The sequence below is a fragment of the Leptonychotes weddellii genome, chromosome 16 (genome assembly GCF_054177405.1).
Source record: "Leptonychotes weddellii isolate Sample4059 chromosome 16, ASM5417740v2, whole genome shotgun sequence".
Lineage (NCBI taxonomy): Eukaryota > Metazoa > Chordata > Mammalia > Carnivora > Phocidae > Leptonychotes > Leptonychotes weddellii.
In genome coordinates, this window is record NC_138384.1 from 50,263,423 (window position 1) to 50,285,406 (window position 21,984).

A 21,984-nucleotide genomic window follows, 5' to 3' on the forward strand; every position below is an offset into this window, starting at 1 on the left:
GGGAGACTGCTTCTCCCTCTTCCCCCTGTTCTTGCTCTCTATCTCAAATAAATAAAATCTTAAAAAAAAACTCGGTGGCTTAAAACAATAGTCATTTCATCTGGCACATAAACCCCCGGGTCAACTTGGGGTTTGCTGATCTAAGCTGGGTTTAACTGAGCTGGCCTTCAGGCTTCATGAAGAGCAGGTCTGCTCCCTTTGTCTCCCATCCTCCTTAGACCAGTGTGTTAGCCATCTTGTTCTTGTCGTGGCAACGGCAGAAACACGAAAGGGTAAGTCCAACACAACAGCACATTCCACACCTCTACTCACATTACAGCTGCTAACCCCCTTTTTGCCAAAGCAAGTCTCATGCCTTAGTCCAAAGTCAGGGGCAAGGAAACATAGTGTGTATTAGTTATCCACTGCCATGCAAAAATTACCCCAAAATATAGTGGCTTAAAACAAGAGTAGTAAGCTTTTTCTATAAAGCCAGATAGTAAGTATTTTAGATTTGGTCTCTGTTGTAACTACTCAATGCTGCTTTTGTTATAGACAATAAGTAATGAACGGACATGGCTGTGTTCCCATAAACTCTGTGGACAGTGAAAAATTTGAATTTCATACAATTTTCACATGTCATACAATACAATTCTTCTTTTGATTTTTTTTTTTTTAGCTATTTAAAGGTGTAAAAACTATGCTGTTTGTGAGCCATCCAAAACCAAACGAAACCAAAAAAAGAAGATAGCCAACTAGATTAGGCCTGGAGGCTGTAGTTTGTTGACTCCTAGCTTAAAACAACAAACATTTGTTATCCTCACAGTTTCTGTAGGTCAAGAATTTAGGAGCAGCTTAACTGGATGGTTCTTCCTTAAGGTTTCTCATGAGGCTGTAATCAAGATATTGTCTGGGGCTGTGGTCATATGAGGCTTAGCTGTAATAGAGGGTACGTTTTACAAGTTTATTTATGTAGTTGTTGGCAAGAGGCCTCAGATTCTCATTCCTTGAGCCTCTGTACAAGGCTACTTGTGTCCTCATAACATGGTATCTGGCTTCCTCCAGAATGAGAAGAGAAACAATCAAGACTAAAGTCACAGTGTCTTTTATAATCTACTCTTAGAAGGGATGTACCATCATTTCTGCCACATTCTATGAGTCACACAGACCAATCCTGGCACAGTGTGGGAGGAGGGAACCACAGAACGGTGTGAATTCCAGGAGTGGGGAATCACTAGAGGCCATCTTGGAAGCTGCCTATAACACAGCACCTATTTATTTTCTTTCTACTTGATCTCTTGTGAAACATGGTCTGTCAGCCTGTGAAGTTTTCCATGGTCTGGATTTTCCTGATCACACCCTCATGGTACAATTTAGGATGTTTTTCTGTCATCTGTGTTCCCTGAAGTTTGCAGGACAGGCTTCTTTCTTGCCTAGAGTCATTCCTGCCTTGGTATTTTGGGTTACACTGCACCCATGACCTGACATCTCCATTCTACACCTCCTCCACACAAGATTCCTTGAGGGCTGCAGGCTGCAAGTGTCCCTTGGATGAATCTTCCTTAAGGACTATAGGCTACATACATCTCTTAGGTCTCTCAGTTGAACAGCCAAGTAATTCAGTAAGGAGAAAAGTGGAAGCCCCATGACTGCCAATGAGCTCAGGTCACAATGCTGGGAGGATCAGAGTTCAAGACCACTGGGACTATAGAGTGTCCTGAACATGGTATTACTGGGGCATAGGAGGATTACTCTGGCATCAAGGTGAGTCACAGAGCAAAGATTAAAGAGAAAAGAGTGAGACTGCTTCAGTAATCCAAGTGTGAGGTACGAGGGTCCAGACTCTTCCCTCATAGTTCCTTTTAGCTCCATCGCCTCTGTTTGTTTACCAACACTATTCAGTTCCTACTCAGTGCCAGGCAGCTGTTGTGCTACAGGGCTGCATATTCTCTGGAAAATCTTGATGTATACAAGTCATCATCACACATCAAGATAAGCACAGCAAGTGAAAAGAACAAGAAAATATGAGGGAACAAAGAAGAAAGGACCCGAGGTCATAGGGACTATATTAGTTTCCTATTGCTGCTATAACATTACCACAAACCTAGTGGTTTAAAATAACACAAATTTATTATCTTATAGTTCTGGAGGTCAGAAGTCTAAAATGGGTTAGTATTCCTCCTAGACACTCTGAGGGAGAATCCATCTCCTTGCCTTGTCCAGCTTCTAGAAACCACTCACACTGTGTACTCCATGACCCTAAATCACTCCAACTTCTGATTCTATCACCAAACTCCTCTGATTCTGACTCTCCTGCATGCCTCTTACACTTTTGAGGACCCTTGTGATTACACTGGGCCCACCCACATGATCCAAGGTAAACTCACCATCTCAAGATCGTTAACTTAATCGCATCTGCAAAGTCCCTTAGGCCATGTGAGGTAGCATGTTCTCAGGTTCTGGAGATTAGTACGTAACGTCTTTGGGGGACTATTACTGAGCTCGCTATACAGCTCAAGAAGGCCTCTCTGAGGAGGTCAGCTTTAATCTAACCTCTCAGGCATGAGAAGGAGCCAGTATATAATGAGCTGGGGAAGAGCATTTTGGCAGAAAGAGAAGTGCCAGCAAAGGCTCTGAGGTGAGAAGAATTTGGTGCAACCAGATGTCAGGCAGTGAGGACAGAATGGATGCGTAAGGGGAAAGAACAGGACGAGGCTCAGATGCAATGAGGCTCAGATGTGCCAGGCCTTATGAACACTAATTAGGAGTCTGAGCTTCTGAATGCAATAGGAAGCCACCTGGGGTGGGGTCACCCTGGAGAGTGACATGATCTGATTTACATCGTTAGAAATTCATGGCATGCTGTGTAGGAAAGATCTTCAGCAGACATATGGTCACAAACTTTGGAAATTTAGAAGCCGGAGGCTAATGATCTCAGCTTGGAAATCATCCACATACCAGTCAAAAGTGAAGTGGTGAGGGGTATGAATTACCTCAGACAGCTGGTCAACAAATAATGTTGGCTCTCTCATGCCAGATGCTGGGACTAAAAGGATAAACCAATAGATGTGGTATTTGCCTGTATGTATCTATCATCATAGCAGAGGTAGATATTCTAGAAAAAAAATATAAATATTTAAGAGCAAGGATTGGGTAAGTTTAAGTAGGAAAATGACACAATCTGGCTTACCTTTTTGAAAGACTGTGCTGGATACCCTGTCGGGACAGAGGTAAGAACAGAAGAAGGAATGACAGTGAAAGCGCTACTGTGGTAGTTCCTCTGACAAGTGCACTGACTCGGCGTAGGACAGGGCAATGGAAATGCAAAGGAGACCAACTTAATGTATACTTAAGGTGGACTCAAAATTTGGTGATTGAGTCAAAACGGAGGTGGAGGGTCCATGGCTGCTGGCAAGAGCAACTGGGTTAATGGTGATACTGTCCACTGGTAGAGTAAGGCCAGGATAAGAGCAGGTAGGGATGTGGGATTAGTATTCAATTTTGACAGGCTGTGGTTGTAGGATACACAGAGATGCTCAGCAGACAGTTGAATGTGTCCAATGCTCAGAAAAGAATCTGGGATGAAGCTATGCAAGTATGATCTATCAACTTTAAAAATGGTGTTTGAATCCAGAATGAAAGAGATTACACAAGAAGGAGAGGAAAAAAGGGCTTGGGACTAGTCCTCAAAGAACTGGGGTCCAAAAGAGCACCTAGAAAAGGAGAGGGAGGAGTGAGCAATAGCTTAGACTCATCTATCTTCCAATCAGCCACCTCAAGGGGCTGGGTTCACTCTCTCTGCTCACAGCTCAATCACTCCTTGCAAGGCAGATTTGAAAACAAATCCACATGCTTCCAATGTGCTTCTTCACTTAATATCACTATTTTCTCTCCAGGAGTTTTTCTCTCCAGGAGCACTTAAAATTACTTTTTTTTCCAGATTGGGAAACTAGACTCAAAAGTAAAGAGTTAACCAGAAAGCAGGACATTTCTCTTAGAAGCATAGGCTGTCTTGAAATAGATTCACAAAGGATGAACTATATCTCCCCATCTTTGTCAGAGACCAGAAATGTGAAGCCCACTTTAAGAAGGGGCAGGAGGACCATGAAAGATAGGGGGAACATATCAGGAAACACTGATTCAGGACAGAGGCTGCAATAATAATGAATTTGGGGGGAAAGTTGATTAGAACTTGATCCTTCTTCCACTGCAATGACATTAGAGAAGTCATACTCTAGAGAGATCATATAAATGTAATGAATATAGAAAAGTTCAAACAGAGCTCAACCCTTTTAACTGACAGCAAATTCACTCAGGAGACAAATTTCAGAAATGTGTTGAGTGTGGTAGAGTTTTCACTGAGAAATATTGCCTTTCATAGGTTTCAGAACTCATACAGGATAAAAACCATATAAATGTATAAACACAAATTATCCCTTACTCGGTATGAAAGAATTTACACTTAAGAGAAACTTTAGGGGTGCCTGGGTGGCTCAGTGGTTAAGCATCTGCCTTCAGCTCAGGTCATGATCCCAGGGTCCTGGGATCGAGCCCCATGTCAGGCTCCCTGCTCAGCGGGAAGCCTGCTTCTCCCTCTCCCGCTTCCCCTGCTTGTGTTCCCTTTCTCGCTGTGTCTCTCTGTCAAATAAATAAATAAAATATTTTTTTATTTATTTGACAGAGAGAACAGAAGCAGGGGGAGTGGCGGGCAGAGGGAGAAGCAGGCTCCCCGCTAAGCAGGGGGCCAGATGCGGGACTCGATCCCAGGACACCGGGATCATGACCCGAGCCATAGGCAGATGCTTAACCGGCTGAGCCACCCAGGTGTCCCAATAAATAAAATCTTTAAAAAAATAAAACCTTTTAAAAAAAGAGAAACTTTATGTTTGCAGTGAATTAAGGAAATAATTTTCAAGGACGGACTGCTTTACTCTACATCTAAGAATTTATAAAGAAGGGAAACACTACAATGCAATCATTCAGGAAAAGTGTCGTGCTTTTCTCCTTCCTTTCTCAACACCACAGAATGCACACTGGAGAGAAACCTATGGATATACTCATTGTGGGAAAGGCATTAAACATAGCACTTATGTTGCTACGTCAGAGAACTCATACTGGGAAAACCCTAAATATGTAATCAATGTGGAAGAGCCTTCAGGAGGTGTTCTCACTTCTTTCAACACAAGAGGACTCATACTAGAGAACACTATGAATAGAGTCAATGTTGGCAGGCTTTCAACTATGGCTATCACCTTATTTGACCCTGGGAAATCCATATAGATTTGAGAAACTCATTGATTGTAATCAATATGGAAAAGCTGTTAGTTGGAGTTCCATTTTATTTGACATCAGAAATAAACCACAAAGGAGGCAGAATCCACAAAGTGTTTTTGACCCATAAACAGGTATCTGCCTGTGACAAGACTGCACTTGTGGTTCCCTGCAGTCATGGATAAGCAATTATGTTCTACATATGCCCTTGATTTGCCATAGAAACAACATTTAATGGGACTCAGGGTCTAGGCATGATGGACAATGTATCATAGAAATGACTGCCATAGATAATAAAATGTAAATGTTATAACGATACCTTATCTTTCTACAACGTATATGAATTAGAGAACCACCAAATTTTAAGTGTCATATAGAGATCATTCATCTTTTAGTATCCTGGGGATCAATATATACATAATTTTATAGTATTCATAGGAGAGAACAAAAGAATATGCCATCCGGGGCACCTGGGTGGCTCAGTCATTGAGCGTCTGCCTTCGGCTCAGGTCATGATCAGCCCCACATCGGGCTCCCTGCTCGGCGGGAAGCCTGCTTCTCCCTCTCCCACTCCCCCTGCTTGTGTTCCTGCTTTCGCTATCTCTGTTAAATAAATAAATAAAATCTTTAAAAAAAAGAATATGCCATCCGTTTTTCCCTGCATAACCCAAATGTCATCACTTCAAACAAACCAGGGAGCTTTATACTAACTCACCAATATTTCACCTATGGCATTCTACTATTAACTTTAAGAAAGGTACCATAAAGAGTTCTGTGCATCTTCACACTTCTAGGTGCTTAGCCAGGATCCAGGTAGGAATAAAAAGACTTACCGCAGCCTGGTGAAATGTCCATACTCCAAGGATAATGCAAACCTCATAAACTTCAACTAAAATCTCTTAAAAAGATGGGATCAGGAGGCAGCCTGACCATAGCTGCCCAAAAGGCTATCTGGTGTGTTCTGGGGAAAATGTGAGGGAGAATGTCCTACACATGAATGCTGAAGACATCCCTCTCCCTCCCCCTTTATGAGAATCCTTTGAAATTCTGACTTTCCTCCGAGACCCAAGGGAGAGCTCCTGCTCCTCTCATACTCCATGGAATACCACCTTTCCTTTCCAGCACAACCATCAGATCCTTTCCCAGCAATCTCCTTGCTGTCCCCTGGACATTGAGACTTCATTCAGTTCCAGACCTCTGCTGGTAGCAAGCCCAGAAACTTCCAACATCACCTGCTCTCAAATGTAGCATGTGGCCTTATGACTCAACTTGACGAGAGGCCTCTGGGGCAGATGAGCTTCACCTAAGAAGACTTCTTTTGTGCCTGTGGCTGAGTCACCCTCCTCATTGTGGAGAGCCCATCTCCCTCTACAGATGCCAAAATGTCAGCCACTCCTTTACCAGCTTTTCTTACAAACAGGACACAGACACGAGTACCAATCCTGACTAGTGGGGTCTGAGGAAGTCTACAAGAAGGGCTGCTGGAAAGATTTTATCCCTTCTCTGTGCTAAGTAGAGTAATGGCTCCCAAAGATGCCCATATTCTGATGCCCGGAACCTGTGAATGTGCTATTTCACAGGGCAAAAGGTACTTCACAAATGTAATTAAGTTAAAGATCTTAAGATGGGGAGATCATCCTTGATTACATCTGCTGGGCCCAAGGTCAACACAACTGTCCTTGTTTAAGAGAGGCAGGAGAAGCAGAATCCGAGAAAGCAATGTGATGACTGAAGCAGAGGTCAGAGCCAGAGGGAGACTTGAACATGGCAAACTGCTGGCTTTGGTGATAGAGGAAGAGACCATGGGCCAACGAATGCAGGAGGTCTCTAAAAGTGGCAAGGGCGAGGAAACGGATTCTCCCTTAGAGCCTCTGAAAGGAATGCAGCTCTTCCAACATCTTGATTTTAGCCCATTAAGACCCATTTTGGACATTTTCTTTAATTTGAGAGAGAGCAGGGCGAGAGAGAACACAAGTGGGGGGGAGGGGCAGAGAGAGAGGGAGAAGCAGACTCCCCACTGAGCAGGGAGCCAGATGCGGGGTTCGATTCCAGGACCCTGCAGATCATGACCTGAGCCAAAGGCAGACGCTTAACCGACTGAGCCACCCAGGTGCCCCTATTTTGGACTTCTGAACTCCAAAGCTGTGAGATGATAAATTTGTGTTGTTTTAAAGCCACAAAACTTGTGGTAATTTGTTAAAGTAGCACAGGAAACAAATATACTCCCTGATGCCAGTATCTTCAGCCAAATGTTGCCAAATGTTTGAAACTGTGATAACCACTTTGAGACCATGGGGACACAAGCCTTAGGAATAACCCAAGACAATACACTAAGGAGGGTTGAACCAAAAGATGGACAGTACCTGGCTAAAGGTGATAGAAGAGCCCAGGAACTATCCCTGGAAGCCCTTTGCCTCTGGATTTTATGCAGTGTCAGATAATGAATGGTGGCATATTTTGTTACTTGGTGGGGGGGGGACCACAAATTTCTTGAATTTATAACCCTTTCTTGCTCCCAACCAGCTTCTAAGTCTCTTCCTTAGTCATGGTGAACCACGATTTAGGGAGGGAAGTAGCCATCACAGGTAACCAAGTTCTGCAGGCTCAGGCTGACCTTTGCTCACTTGATTTAGAGCCAATCCTTGGGAGGTGGACACCCCACAAAGAGCACAGAGCCACTGCAATCAGCAGGAAGAACCAAGTCATCTCAGCTGCAATCTCAGAGGCACAGTCAAGGGGCTGCAGAGAAGGCAGAGAGACAGTTCAGAGCCCAAGGGCATGATGTGAAAACACAGAGTGGGACCAAGGCAAGATGGTGCCTTCATCAAATTACACATGCAGACATGGGTACAGTCTCTCCCTCAAGTCCCTCTTCATAGTAGGTGACATAAGAGTGCTTGCAACAAACCACACACCTCTATCTAAAAAATGTGCCAATTTGCTGAACCACAAAATGAGTCTCCCACCACCACCATAAAAAAATGTTCTGATTATAACTGTATGCTATGGATGAAGTCTAAACTTATTGGCAAAAAAACAAGGGACATTTTTGTAGTAGTTTCTGGGACCATTTTTTTTTTTCTAAGCTGACAATTCATCTTTTAATGCATTATATTCAAAACCAACTTAATTCACATCTTCTTTTACTATATCCAAATTTGACGTGTTAGAAGCAGTACAATTTTCCACTCAGCAAAGTTTGAGTGTTCATCAAAACAAATAGATCATTCATATTGCCGCTCAGAGATAAATAAAATAATTTAGCAAATTGAATTGCGATGTCTTTCTCTGTAGGGATATATCGTCTGTTATTTGTTGTGATTTGTCACTTCCCTTGGCTTTATATTGTTTCCTTCAGCTGCTTTTTTTTTTCTTCTAGAGTATCACATTTTGAATTTGGTCCAGTTCTCTTTCAGGAACAATATTTTTGAACTGAATTCCACGCCCTGCACAAGAAGCCGTGGAGTGTGGAGAAAGTCCATGGTTTCTGTAGTCGGGGAGAACTGAAGCCCTATTTACTGAAATCCCGGTTTCATCAATTCCCCTGGGACCATTTCTTCTTAAGATGAGTTTGAATCCATCTTGATTGTTCTATTTTTTTTTTTTAAGATTTATTTATTTATTTGAGAGAGTGGGTGGGGAGGGGCAGAGGGAAAGGGAGAGTCTTAAGCAGACTCCACTCTGAGCTTAGAGCCCAATTTGGGGCTCGACGCAGGGCTTGATCCCACCACCCTGAGATCACGACCTGAGCAGAAACCAAGAGTCGGATGCTTAACTGACTGTACCACCCATGTGCACCAGTCTTGATTGTTCTTGTGAAAAACTAGTCATTTCCTTTCCTCACATTTTGAGGAAGAAGGAAATACAAAGTCCAAGGTCCAGTATCCCAAAGGACCCTGCTATAATCCTGTTTCCTCTTGAATTGAACCTAGTGATCATTTGGGATTTACAATTGGACTTCCCATCCTAGAACATGATAAGCATTTTTATTTATGCAAGTTTACTTGTAACTCTTTCCAGAAACTTTTCATGTAGGTCCCCTGAATTTCCCAACAAATTAATCCCAGATATTTTATGTATATTTATTTACATAGTATTACTATTTATATAGCAATAATTTATAGGTAAAATGCTGATTTATTCCTGCTTCTCCAACTTGAATTTCTAAAGGTCTGAGGAGTTCTGAGAAGTGTCCTAGAGGCCTGTGTTTTTTGTTGTTGTTTTTGTTTTTTTAAGCTTATCTTTTTTTTTAAGATTTTATTTATTTATTTGACAGAGAGAGACACAGCAAGAGAGGGAACACAAGCAGGGGGAGTGGGAGAGGGAGAAGCAGGCCTCCCGCCGAGCAGGGAGCCGGATGTGGAGCCCAATGCGGGGCTCCATCCCAGGACCCGGGAATCATGATCTGAGCCGAAGGCAGACGCTTAACGACTGAGCCACCCAGGCGCCCAGGCCTGTGTTTTAAAGACAAAAAGATACGCCTTTCTTCTTTTTTTAAGTGACTTTTAAACATGTGTTCCCCTTCACATGAAACAATCTGAGCTGCTGTGTGATGAAGTACGAATAGAGAATGGTGAGTGGAAATCAAATCAGGTCCATGATTGAGTCTCACGGCAGGTTTAGGACTCAATTGAATGCCACGAGCTGCCATAGTGATTTGGCCAATATACAGTTTTATATCTCTTATTCTTAGCCATATGTTGTTTAAATTAAATCAGTGGAATATTAAAGGAAGCATATGGAATAATGTTAATATATTTCAACAATTCAGTACCTCCATAAACATGTCTTTGACTATATGAAGTATATGAAGAGAGGAAAAGTACAAATTAAAATTTGCAGAGGAATGAAACAAGCAGTACTGCTAATCTAGCCATTTTTACATGATCCACAACGCCTTTTCTTCAGTTCTAAATTCCCAAACCTTTTCTAATCAAGTTTCCTCCCCTATTATGTATCTGCCAAATTTACCAGAAATAACCACGCTATTTACATATTGTCCTTCTCCAACCTAGTGTGACTCTTCATGTATTTTGCTACAGATATATGTATATCCGGCCAAATGTTGCCTCAGACCCGCTCAGGACGTTACCTACTGTGTAGTATATGCACCTCACTATCCTGCTAAAATCCAAACACCTGTGGATTCCAAAGCAGTTCTGGCCCTGAGGGCTTTAATGAGGGATTGGGGCCCTGTGTGCAAACAGGAGGCCTAACATTTTTGATATTTTACATGCATAATGGTTAACATTTGTTCAAAAATGTTTTAACCTAATCAAATTACAGTAAATTAAGTAGCATGCTTAATTTGCTAAATGAGGAAAAGGACATGATATTGTTAAAAGTTGTATTAAAGTGGATTTCATGAATCAATCTTCAATAATATACTTATTGAAAATTACCTTTTAACTAAAAATCATGTTTTTATCCCATACCATATAAACAGAAATAAATAACTGAAAGAACTTTCAAGGCGGCTTGTTTCCTAAAGTTGTTAAAGTTCTCCTTCAAGGGACGCCTGGGTGGCTCAGTCGGTTAAGCGTCTGCCTTCAGCTCGGGTCATGATCCCAGGGTCCTGGGATCGAGTCCCGCATCGGGCTCCCTGCTCCGCGGGGAGCCTGCTTCTCCCTCTGCCTCTGTCTCTCTCTCTGTCTCTCATGAATAAATAAATAAAATCTTAAAAAAAAAAAAAAGTTCTCCTTCAAATTTGATGGCAAACCACTACAAGCATCCCCAGTCACATCCAAAATGAATAACAACATGACTAATTAATGTGACTCTGCTGTACTACCTAGGGCTATGTAACATCGATTTTTTAAAGTCAAAACATGGAAAAGGAAGAAGCCAAATTACTTATGGAATGGGGACAGTGTTTTATCTACAGTGGCCACAAAAAATCCAAGGAAATACTATTCAAATGAAAGACATCTGTATGGTCTCTGAGTAAATACTAATCAAAATCAAGACTGTCTAATTGCAACAAATAAGATGAACAATGCACAGCCTGCAGGTGGATGCTCTCCACAGTGACCATAAAAGTTAACAACTCCTGGAACAAGTCTGGCAGGCAGTGGGCAGGATGACCCAAAGGGATGCACAGGGCTGCCAAAACCTGCTAGGAAACTCCAAGAGGAGAGTACACCAGGTCCTGGGCCCAAGAATGTTAGGAGAGCCCCAAGAACATCAGAGCCTGGGCCCTGAGGAAGACAAGACCACAGTAGGCCCTGGGACCTAAGGAAGATGAGAGAATGAGAATACCGGATACTGGACTCCGAGGAAGATAAGAGATTATTTAGTCCTTGGCTCCCAAGGGAGATGAGAACACACCGGGCTCAAATAAGAGCACACACCAGATCCTGGGCAGCCACAGACTTTTCATTTCCTAGACACGGGCACCTCGGCTCGCAGAAGAGGACGCTGGGCAGAGGATCCTACCCATCTCACTCCTCCTCCCTGAGAAAGATTCTTTGCTTACCCAAACTTTAGTCAGGCTCCCCTGAACCCTCTCCCTAACAAGGCCCATGCAAGTACTTCCTCCTAGAATCTAGTTTTAGCAAGAATCCTAGTAAGTCAGTTTAACAAGACTTCTCTACCTTCAAATCTGATCGAACTTCTCATCCCCGCTGTCGCCCCCAGGTGGTATCTGATCACCCTGGCCTGCCTTCAGCAAGAGTCTTACTAGGTTGGCTCAGCCAGAAGCCCCCAGTGTAATTTTCTATCAACCAACAACCCCCACCGCCCCGACACGCACTCCAACTTGCTTCTTAGCTGTAAATCCCCACTTGATCTAGTTGTATTCAGAACTGAGCCCAGCTCTGTACTGCAGTGTCTCTTGCCCTGACATTTTTGTGAATAAAATCTGTTTCCACAGTTTTAACTCGTCTAGTTCCGGTTTTGACAACGCACCCCCCACACCCGTGCTTAGCGCGCATTTAACCCTGCCCTTCTCCCCACAACTTGAGTGGACATTCATGCCTGGCCCTCCTCCCACCCTCTCCGCCTCCCCATGGAGGGCACAGAACCCCGCCATTCGCGCGTTCTGGGCAGGCCCTACTCGCCTTTCCTCTCAGAAATCAGAGGTGATCTTAGCCCCGCCGCCGGCACACTTCCTGCCCTCCCCCTTCCGCCCCTTCTCCCTCTCCTTAGGCAAGGATCCACACCCAGCACCGCCCCCACTCACTTCCGTCCATCCTCTCACTGCCTCTTCCCGGAACTTGGGTGGACTTTAGCTCCGCCCCCCCACATTACCCGCCCGTCCCTCCTCCTCCCTCGAGCTTGGCCGGACGTCAGCTCCGCCCCCTACACGCTTCCCGCCCGCCCTGTTCCCACCCCTCCCTCCTCCGCGTCGGGTAGGAGTAGCGGTTAGCCCCAGCCCTCTACGCTTCCGTCCCGACCCGCTCTTCCTCCTCCGCGCAGGGACGTAGTAATCCTTCCCGCCAAACCCCCGACCCAACTTTAACCAACTTCCGGCCCACCCCTTCTGCGCTCCTTCCCTTCCTAACTTCCGGCTCATCCCACGAGTGGTCGCCCTCGTGGCGGAGCACGACAATGTCCTGGCCTGTGGTGCTACTTGGAAAAGTGTGGAGGCTCCGTGGCCTGGCGTACCCGCCTTGAGCCCTCCCCCAATCCAGCTGGACCACCGAGGGTCGCCGGCGAGGGACCTCTTCCGGGCGGCCCGGGCTTCGCCGGCCATCCGAGATGGCCAGCCAAGATGGCCGCCGCCTGGGCGAGGTCAGGCGGGCACGCCGCAGGGGCGGCTGGGAGTTGTAGTCCAGGCCGACGCGCTGACGCATCTCGCCGCGGGCTGACGGTCGCCATTGTGCGCCGCGCGCTGGGTGAGTGTGGCGCGAAATCTGCTCCCGTCGGGGCTGTGCGGAATCGTCCCACAGCCGCTCTTCGGGGTGTGCAGCCTCAGGGCCTTCCCCGCCAAGCTCAGCAGCCGGAGGCCGGCCTGGCCTGGCGTCTTCCCGCCGTGGGGCCGGAAGGGGCGGTGTGGTAGGGGACTCGGGGCCCAGAGGAAAGACAACTCCCTCCGGGCGTGGGGCTTAAGGCGGGCCGACCCGCTCGGGGCGTGTGCGGACTGGAGAGGGGAGTAACGCCCTCTGGGTGGAAAGGTATGAGGCGGGTCTCCTCTTGACTAGTGGAAACCGGCCCTCTAGGTATCGGGGAGTAGGTGGAGACGACCCTTTAAGTGCGTTTTCCTAGGTTGGGGGTGGACTTACCATTTCACGTTGATAGGGCCGCTACTGGGCAAAGGAGCCCCCCCTTTCTGCGTAGCCCTCACACCCCTTCTACCTCCCAAATTCGACCTTCTCAGGACTGCCCACTCCCACGAGATAACGTCGAGAAGGAAGGTATGACCTCCGGGCTTCCGACGGCCTGGTTCCGTGTGAGTAGAGGCTTCTTTGAGTTTCTGAGCCTACCCCTGGATCTGGGTGTGGGGGTAGCCGGATGAGAGTGGGACGCCACCTTCCCTTGAGATGACTTCGGGCCCCAGAGCATCCTGGGGAGGATTGAGAGACGCAGCAGAACAGATGAACCGCAGGTTGCTTAGCTTTCCAAGGGAATGGATAGAGCACAGGTTGGGCTCTGGGGGGTTCTGATTTATCCTTTATATTGGAGATGGACATTGACAGGTTTAAACAGGGATTAGACTCACATTTGTATTTCACAACTACTTTGGCGTCAAAGCTAGAGGGGACATGAGCTCAGTCATTAAGAGAAAACAGGAGGATGGATCCTTGACAAGTGAAGGGAGCAGAGGCAGCGCAGGCAGTGGGTGGGGGCTGAAGGCTTGGGTGTGATGATTCAGCTCACAGAATTACCTACTAGGAGGTAGAGAGGCAGTATTGGAGTCCCCAAGTTAATAAAAAATGGAGAGGTCCAGAGGAAGAAGAGCCCTCTCTGGCCTCACATGTTGTCCTCCTTGCTGTGACCTGAATAGGATCAAGCTTGGGTTTGCTCAGTTTCAGACAATTTCAGGAACACATGAGCCACCTGGAATGCTCTTGGGTCATCTTGTAGACTGTACCCTCATGTGCTGGGTCAGCCTTCCCCCTCCTGTCTGTGGGTGACGACAGACCGTGGCTGAACAGAAACCTGTGGGTTTTAGGAACCAGTGACCTTTGAAGATGTGACCCTGGGTTTTACTTCAGAGGAATGGGGACTGCTGGACCTCGAACAGAAGTCCCTGTACAGGGAGGTGTTGCTGGAGAACTACAGGAACCTGGTCTCAGTGGGTAAGGATGGTCTCCATGTCAATAAAGATCTGCGCTTTGCAGCACGAATGTGGTGCCTCTGAAGTGTGTGTCTGCTTGGGCTCAGGTTGCAGGGATGAGAATGCAATTGTCAAGGCCCTGGAGCCTGAGGGAGAAGGCTTTAATTTGTACCTGTAGGGGAAGGGCAACTTCACATATGACTTCTGAAGCCACCTACAATCCATCCTTAGAGGCCTTGAATGCTGGGGAGGTAGGTCTGTCAGGGATGTAGCTGACAGCACTGGATGCTCATTTATGTAACAAGAATTTCATAGGATGTGGGGTCAGTGTTCCAGCAGTTCAGGAGTATCACTGAAGACTGATCCTTTCCATTTCTTTGTGGTTATTGTGAACTCTTCCACTCTTAGGTTAGTGGCTGCATGGCTGTGGCACCCAGCATCATGTTCATATTCAAGACAGAAAGAAGGGGAGGGGGCAGCCCTGGCTAGTTCTCTTTCCGCACCTCCCATATTTAGCAAGAAAAAAAAAGCCCTAAGGTCCCCAGCTGACATATTTTTCTTTGTATCTTGCCAGCGAGAACTGGGTCCCACTGCTACTTTTACTGGCAAGGGAGTCTAGGAAGGCAAGTAGCTGACAAAGGGAATGGATTGGGTTATCATCACTGCGGTAAACCAGAAGTCATGCCCTTGCAGGGAGGAATTCAGGGACAGCATGTGCCACAGCAGAAACGCATTTTCTCCCGAACACAGACCCCCAAGCCCTGTCTCTTTTCCCTTGGGCAGAACATCAGCTTTCCAAGCCAGATGTGGTATCTCAGTTAGAGGAGGAGGAAGCGCTCTGGTCGGTGGAGAGAGGAATTCCTCAAGACACCTTTTCAGGTGAGAACCAGGCTCACGGGAGTCCTGGCAGGGCATGGGCTGACTGGTTAGTCAGGGACTGGTGTCTTAGAAAAGAAGACGGACAGGGGAAAACCCCAGATGGGGTGGTATGATGAGTAGCTGCAGATATGCTGAATCATACTGTTTTCCTCTGGTCTCAGAGTCAGGGGTGTACCGCCTGGTTGAACGTGAACTTGTTGCCAGTGGCAGGTTGGCCGTAGGGGCTCATCTGTTCTACTGTTCTTCTTTCATGTAATCACCAGTAATTGGTGTGTCTGTCCAGACTTTATAGATGTTTGCACGTATGTATATAAATATGTTTATGACTGGGGGGTGTTCTACTGGATACAAGCAGGCATGTTTCATTCATTTTAACAGATACTGTGTAGTCCACATTTGATTTTTCCTCTTGATAGTCTTTCAGGTTGTTGCATACATTTTTTTGCACTTTCAAGTTTTTTTTTGTTTTGTAGGTAGGATTTGTTGAGATAGAACTTCAGAATCAACCGAGATAGAAGCTGATAATCTGGTAGCAACAGACTGCTCTCTGAAGTCCTTTAAAATCCGTGTAGCTGCTCAATTACATGAGAGCTTTTCCCCTTACCAGAGATTTATAATCTTTTTAAGGTTTGCAGATCTGATAGTATGTTGAGTGTAGTTCACATTTCCCTCATGAAGTTACACATATTTTTGTAAATTTACAGACCATTTATATTTTTTCTTTTGTGAGTTCATATACTTTCTCATTTTTTTTTTTTTTTTAAGATTTTATTTATTTGACAGAGACACAGTGAGAGAGGGAACATAAGCAGGGGGAGTGTGGGAGGGAGAAGCAAGATTCCTGCTGAGCAGGGAGCCTGTCGCGGGGCTCGATCCCAGGACCCTGGGATCCTTTTTTTTTTTTTTTTTAATGTTTTATTTATTTATTCATGAGAGTCAGAGAGAGAGGGAGAGGGAGAAGCAGGCTCCCCGCCTAGCAGGGAGCCCGATGCGGGACTGGATCCCAGGACCCTAGGATCCTGACCTGAGCCGAAGGCAGACACTTAACGACTGAGCCACCCAGGCGCCCCCCCCCATTGTTTTTTTCTGTTCGTTTTTATTTTTGGGTGGGGTATTTTGCTGGCAACTCTATATTAATTATGGGTATTAGTAATACAAATATCCCAGACCAACATTTATCATCTACCTTTAAATTTAGTCTCCATTAAGCTTTATGATTCAGGTGTTTTTCCTTTCAAATCTGTTTTTATTCCTATTCGTATCATAGATAGGAAGATTTTATAAATACTTGTGTTTCAGTATTTTTTTGTTGTTGTTTAATTGCTGCACTTCTATGGAATTTATGTATGTGGCATGGAGCATGAATTCTTTCAACATATTTTCTGACTAGATTCTTCCCACTTATCAGAAACACCATCTTTATCATAGACTAAATTCCCATAGTCCTCATCGGGTGCAGGCCTCCGTCTTGGTCCCTTCTGCTTCCTTGATCTCAGTCTGAGTAAACACCATATTGCTGTATGGTAGGTTTATAACAAACTTGGATAAATGGGAGTTCCTCTCATTTTTTTTAAAAATTCTTAGCTGTTCTCAGCCACATGGTTTGCCGGATGAACACTTAGCATCAGCTTGTCTGGGATTCATTGAGAAAATCCTGTTAGAATGATTGGATTTAGAATTCCTTGATGCAGAATTGGTCTGTCTAGTCAAGTTTTGACACAAGTATACAAAGAGATCTGCTCTCCTCATTGTGCTATGTCAGGCCTTCTGAGTGCTGTTGGGCTTTCACTGTGGTTGCTGTTAATCTGCTCATGTTAGTCTTCCTTTGCAGTCTCACAGAGTTGATCCAGATGAGCCTGGTATGCTGCTAAATTCTCTTACTAGTGATCTTATTAGGTTCTCATTTTCTCAGTATAGTCATTTTACCAGCAAGTATAAAGAAGGCAACTGTATTAGTATTTTTTTTATTTCTTTTGCTCAATTCCATAATGACATTCATCGCAGCTGGTACTTGCAAAACACTGAAGCTGAGAGAGTGAAAAGTGAATGTCTGACCTAAATAGCTTTGATGAGCATGGTGCTGGATTCTGCTTTGATTCAAATCAGTTTTATCTGGATAAAGAAATTGTCATCTAGCCCTTTCTAATAAATGATAATCAGTAATAGCCCCGGTATTCTCTCACAGCCTTCCCAGGTGATCATAGTGATTTTCTCCTTTGAACAGTTAACACGGTGACCTAATAAACGTAGAAGTGCCTTTGTTGTAACTTGCTGCTGGCATCCACTCACACATCAGTATTCATCAATTAGGTTGGGGAGGTGGATTTCTTTTTTGTGTTTTTTATCTTAATCAGCTTTTATATCAGAGTGTGCTGACTTTGTGAAGAAAACTTTGGATGCTCTTCCTTCCCTTTGTTCTCTGTGTTCTAATGCAAGTGACATTGGAACTACTGCTTGTAGCAGTATTCAGCTATGAAATCTGCACTTGGTACCCGTCTTTCGTGATGCTTTTCTGTTTGCCACAGCATAGACTGGCATCTCTGTGACTCTCTGCCCCCTTTTCTGGATTCAGTTTGATGGCTCAGCATTAATGTTTTTTTCTATTCCATATTCAGAGTCATTCCTTTCATTCCCTACCTTGAAAACCTCCCTTCCAACCACTAGCACAGGTCACTAAACTATACCTCACTTGAAAGGTCCCCAGCAACACAAGCGCTTCGTGTCTACCCACCGTGGTATCTTTCCTGCTTGTTCCCCTTGATCCAGCCTTCCAAAGTCCCTTCCTGTGTGGTGGCTCTGGTTCTGGCAGGTCTGTGTCTCATCCTTCCTGGGCTCAAGTCCTGTGTTGGCAAACCTTCCAGCCTTGCACTTCTGGATGATCTAGTAGTTCCCTGAACTTAGCTGCCATGAGGGATTTTGGGCACCTGTGGTTCTGCACATCTTGGGAGAACTGGCTTAACAGGTGACAGGAGATGCTGAGGTGATGTCCCAGAGCAAGAGACCATGCGCAGGGAGGCTTATCAGGACACTTTATTACAGAGTGTGCCTGAGGTAATAGTTGCCAGACTCATCTCTGCTCTGTCATAAAGAGTCCTTTACGTGTTGTTTTCCCTCCACTGCCTCCCCTTGTTACACCTCACAAATAACTTGCGGAAGTCCTCTTGGGTCCCATGTAGTACACTAAACACTTCGGTAGTGAACCAAAGACCTAACATAATCCTTGCCACTGTGGACTTTGTAGTCTAAAAGATTATGGCTTTTACAAACAAGTTCCCCAGATATAACTCTGTGAACAGATAAGTAGTGGTAAGTACTGAGACGAAAAAGAATGTGATGTAATGTGGGGGATAATGGGAAATTACTACTCCAGAGGAGGTGGTTGGTGGGGGGGCACTGCAGGAGTGAAATTTTAAGCCAATTGCCAAAGAAAATTCTACAGACATATGAGTGGTGGTAAAGAGAGCTTCCAGGCGTGGAGACAGCATTTGGGGTGACCATGAGAATGGAACAACCTTGGCACATTCAGAAAACAGCCACTGAATGGGCTGGGAAGAGGTAACTGAGGTATACTGACATGCAAGCTAGGTTTGGCAGTGCACACAGGGCCTTCACTCTGAGGAGAGTTTTGATTTTTATCAGGCAGGTGTGTGATACGGCTTTTCAAGCACACTTTAGGTGCTTAAGAAGAAAGAACTATAGTAGGGCCCAGGTGGAAGCAGGCCAGGGAGCTGTGGTAGGTAGCATCTAGGGAAGAGGTGATACTACCTGGCCTGAGAGTAGCAGGGGGGTTGGGGAGAAGCCAGCATGGCCGCCTCCCAGTTCATAAGTGGATTCACTGGGGTCAGGTGAGTAATGACCAAAGGAAAGGAAGCTGCCAAGAATCCCTCAGAGGCAAAGACTTCAGGGATTTCCTGTGACTATTTGTAACATATGTGTTTACCACATACATTCTTTTTGTATGTATCAACATTTAACTTTAAAAGATTTTATTTATTTGAGAGAGAGAGAGAATGCACAAGCAAGGGGAGCAGCAGAGGGAGAGGGAGAAACAGGTTTTCTGCTGAGCAGGAAGCCCGATGTGGGGTTCGATCCCAGGATCCTGGGATCATGACCTGAGCTGAAGGCAGACACCTAACCGACTGGGCCACCCAGGCGCCCCAGCATCTAACTTTGAAAGGAGCGTAATAAAGGAGAAAAATCACTACTTCTGAATTTTTGGTTTTAGTCAGTGACATGAGGAAATCTGGTAAAGGCATAAACTTTTGAAGGGTAGAAATAGAGGTTTGGTTTTGTTTTACCTAGTTGGAGTAATTTTAAAGAGAGTTACATGAATAGTAAAAAGAACTCCCTTACAGCTTTCACCTAGATTCATGTTTGTGGAACTGTCCCAGATCTTGACTGGTTCTGTTAATGAAGTGTGAATGAGAAGGGACTTAGAGACATCCAGGTAGGGGTTTGTGAAGCCAGTGGAATGCACCTCTCTGGACTTCAGGAGTCCTGGTGGGGCATAAAAACTTGGGAATCATTAGTGTTTGGAATGGCATGCTTTATTTACTGTAAGATGAGACCATCATCTCCAAGTGTTCTCTGCCCTCACTGGTGTAGTGGTGACTCTTCCCAATGCAGGGGACTGGGTTTAAGTGGAAAGCTCAGCCTTTCTGAGGCAACACATTTTGTGTGGTTCTCCAGCTCTCCCTGACAGCAAAAATGGCAGCACGGTCATTGGCTGAAGTAGAAGGGACACTGAGTAATAAGCACTTAAGACACGGCATTCATCTTTAAGAAGGCACTGATTTGGGAAGATACTGTGAAGATAAGGAATGTGGACAGCTATTTGATGGCACTCAGATCTTTAGCCATCACTCTGTCCTTTCAAGAAAGTATTGCCACATGGGTGGTTTGGGTGGAAAACTTGATACAATCTAGATTTAATCCATAGGAAAGCAATGGAGTAAAGACACTATTTTGAAGGTCATGATTATAGGAAAGCCTGCAGGACATTTAATTCTTCACCTGTCAAGGAATGAAGCAGGAGAGATGAGCCCTACAAATATGAATGTAGCAACACAAATTAGTGCAAGCTTTAGCAGAAAAAAATAACTTCTACAAGGAGATTATTTTTTGGGAGGAAGAGAAGGAATCCTTTTCTAGATTTCACCTTTTGTGTAGCCTGAGAGGATTCACACGGGCTATAAAGCAAATGTGTAGTGGATGTAGGAAATCAGTTGTTTTATACAAAGGATAATTTATTTAAGAACAAGACTGAATAAATGTGTTTAGTGTGAGAAAGCCTATTTTAAGCTCAGGCTTTACGGAAAGGCTCACATGGGAGACTAACATGCTAAGACCCCGAATGGAGGAAGTTCTTTTCATGAGTTTTTTTGACATGAGAACTCAAACAGGGAAGAAAGCCCAGGAATATGATCATAGCTGGAAAGGCTTCTGGCCTGATTCACTCTGGTCTGACTTGAGAGAGCTCATACTGGAAAAAATAAGAACAAAAAAACCCAATTGTATTAAATGTGGAAAAGTTCTCACACCAAATAATTACCTCTGAGTACTCCAAAGCCAAGGGAATGTGACTGCTGTGGATAGGATTTCATGCATAGCTCTCTTACTCAGCATCACAGCAATCATACTGGGAAACACCTGAGAATGTAATCAGTGTTAGGAAGGCTTCAGGAGGCACAGAACCCACTGGCAAGAAGTCCTTCAGTAGGAGTCCTCATTGTATTCAACATCAGAGGACTCATATGAGAGCAGACCCTCAATGTTATCTGTGTGTAATCATCAGCCTTAGTTCCCACCTTATTTGACAGAACAGCAACAACAAAACAAACTTATACTGGAGAAGAATACAAATGAAATGTCTCATCCTATTTTACACGAGATAATCATACAGAAGGAAAACTTTAAATAAAACTTTGATCATTATAAATATATACAAATACAGGAAAACAGGTCATGTATTTTTCCAACTTGTTCTGTTACCTGACCTGAACACCTAGAACAAATTTTTTTTTTTTTTTAAGATTTTTTATTTCTTTGACAGACACAGCGAGAGAGGGAACACAAGCAGGGGGAGTGGGAGAGGGAGAAGCAGGCTTCCTGCAGAGCAGGGAGCCCGATGCGGGGCTCGATCCCAGGACCCTGGGATCATGACCTGAGCCGAAGGCAGACGCTCAACGACTGAGCCACCCAGGCACCCTAGAACAAATATTAAACAACATGAGAGCAGTCTTTATTTCAGTTTCCCGTGTATGTTCCCAGTTGCTAAGACAATGACTCAATCTCTAGCCCAGGAAACTGTTGGGTGAATGAATGGTTAAAGAAACTAAAAAACAAGAGGATGTCTTCAAAGAGATTTTGAAGACAATGCCAGGCTCTCAGACTAGAGGGTGGGTAAGGGATGATAAGGGGAAATCTTGAGATACATAGTGCTATTAAGAACTCTGAAAGGCTCACATCCTGGAGAGTGGGCCAAGAGTTACACTCTCGAGTGACTATCAAAACATGTTTGGCAAGAATCCAGCCTAGCGGAGTGTGGTCACATACTGTGCAACCTTTATTCAAGAATACATTCTCTGGGGCGCCTGGGTGGCTCAGTTGGTTGGGCGACTGCCTTCGGCTCAGGTCAT

The 21,984-nt window shown here is 44.9% G+C and overlaps 1 protein-coding gene across 6 annotated transcripts in view; it reads left to right on the plus strand.

The window, feature by feature from the left end:
* ZNF274 (zinc finger protein 274) overlaps positions 1-21,984 on the plus strand; it is a 365,529-nt gene that overhangs the window by 329,059 nt on the left and 14,486 nt on the right. Inside the window, exons 1-4 of one of the 6 annotated variants that reach the window (XM_031021125.2) lie at positions 12,656-13,085; positions 13,568-13,639; positions 14,363-14,489; positions 15,251-15,346. In XM_031021125.2, coding sequence (XP_030876985.2) covers positions 13,607-13,639; positions 14,363-14,489; positions 15,251-15,346 — 256 coding nt within the window. In that variant the 5' untranslated portion in view covers positions 12,656-13,085; positions 13,568-13,606. The other 5 variants (XM_006749882.3, XM_031021127.2, XM_081807758.1 and 2 more) reach the window with 5 other exon arrangements.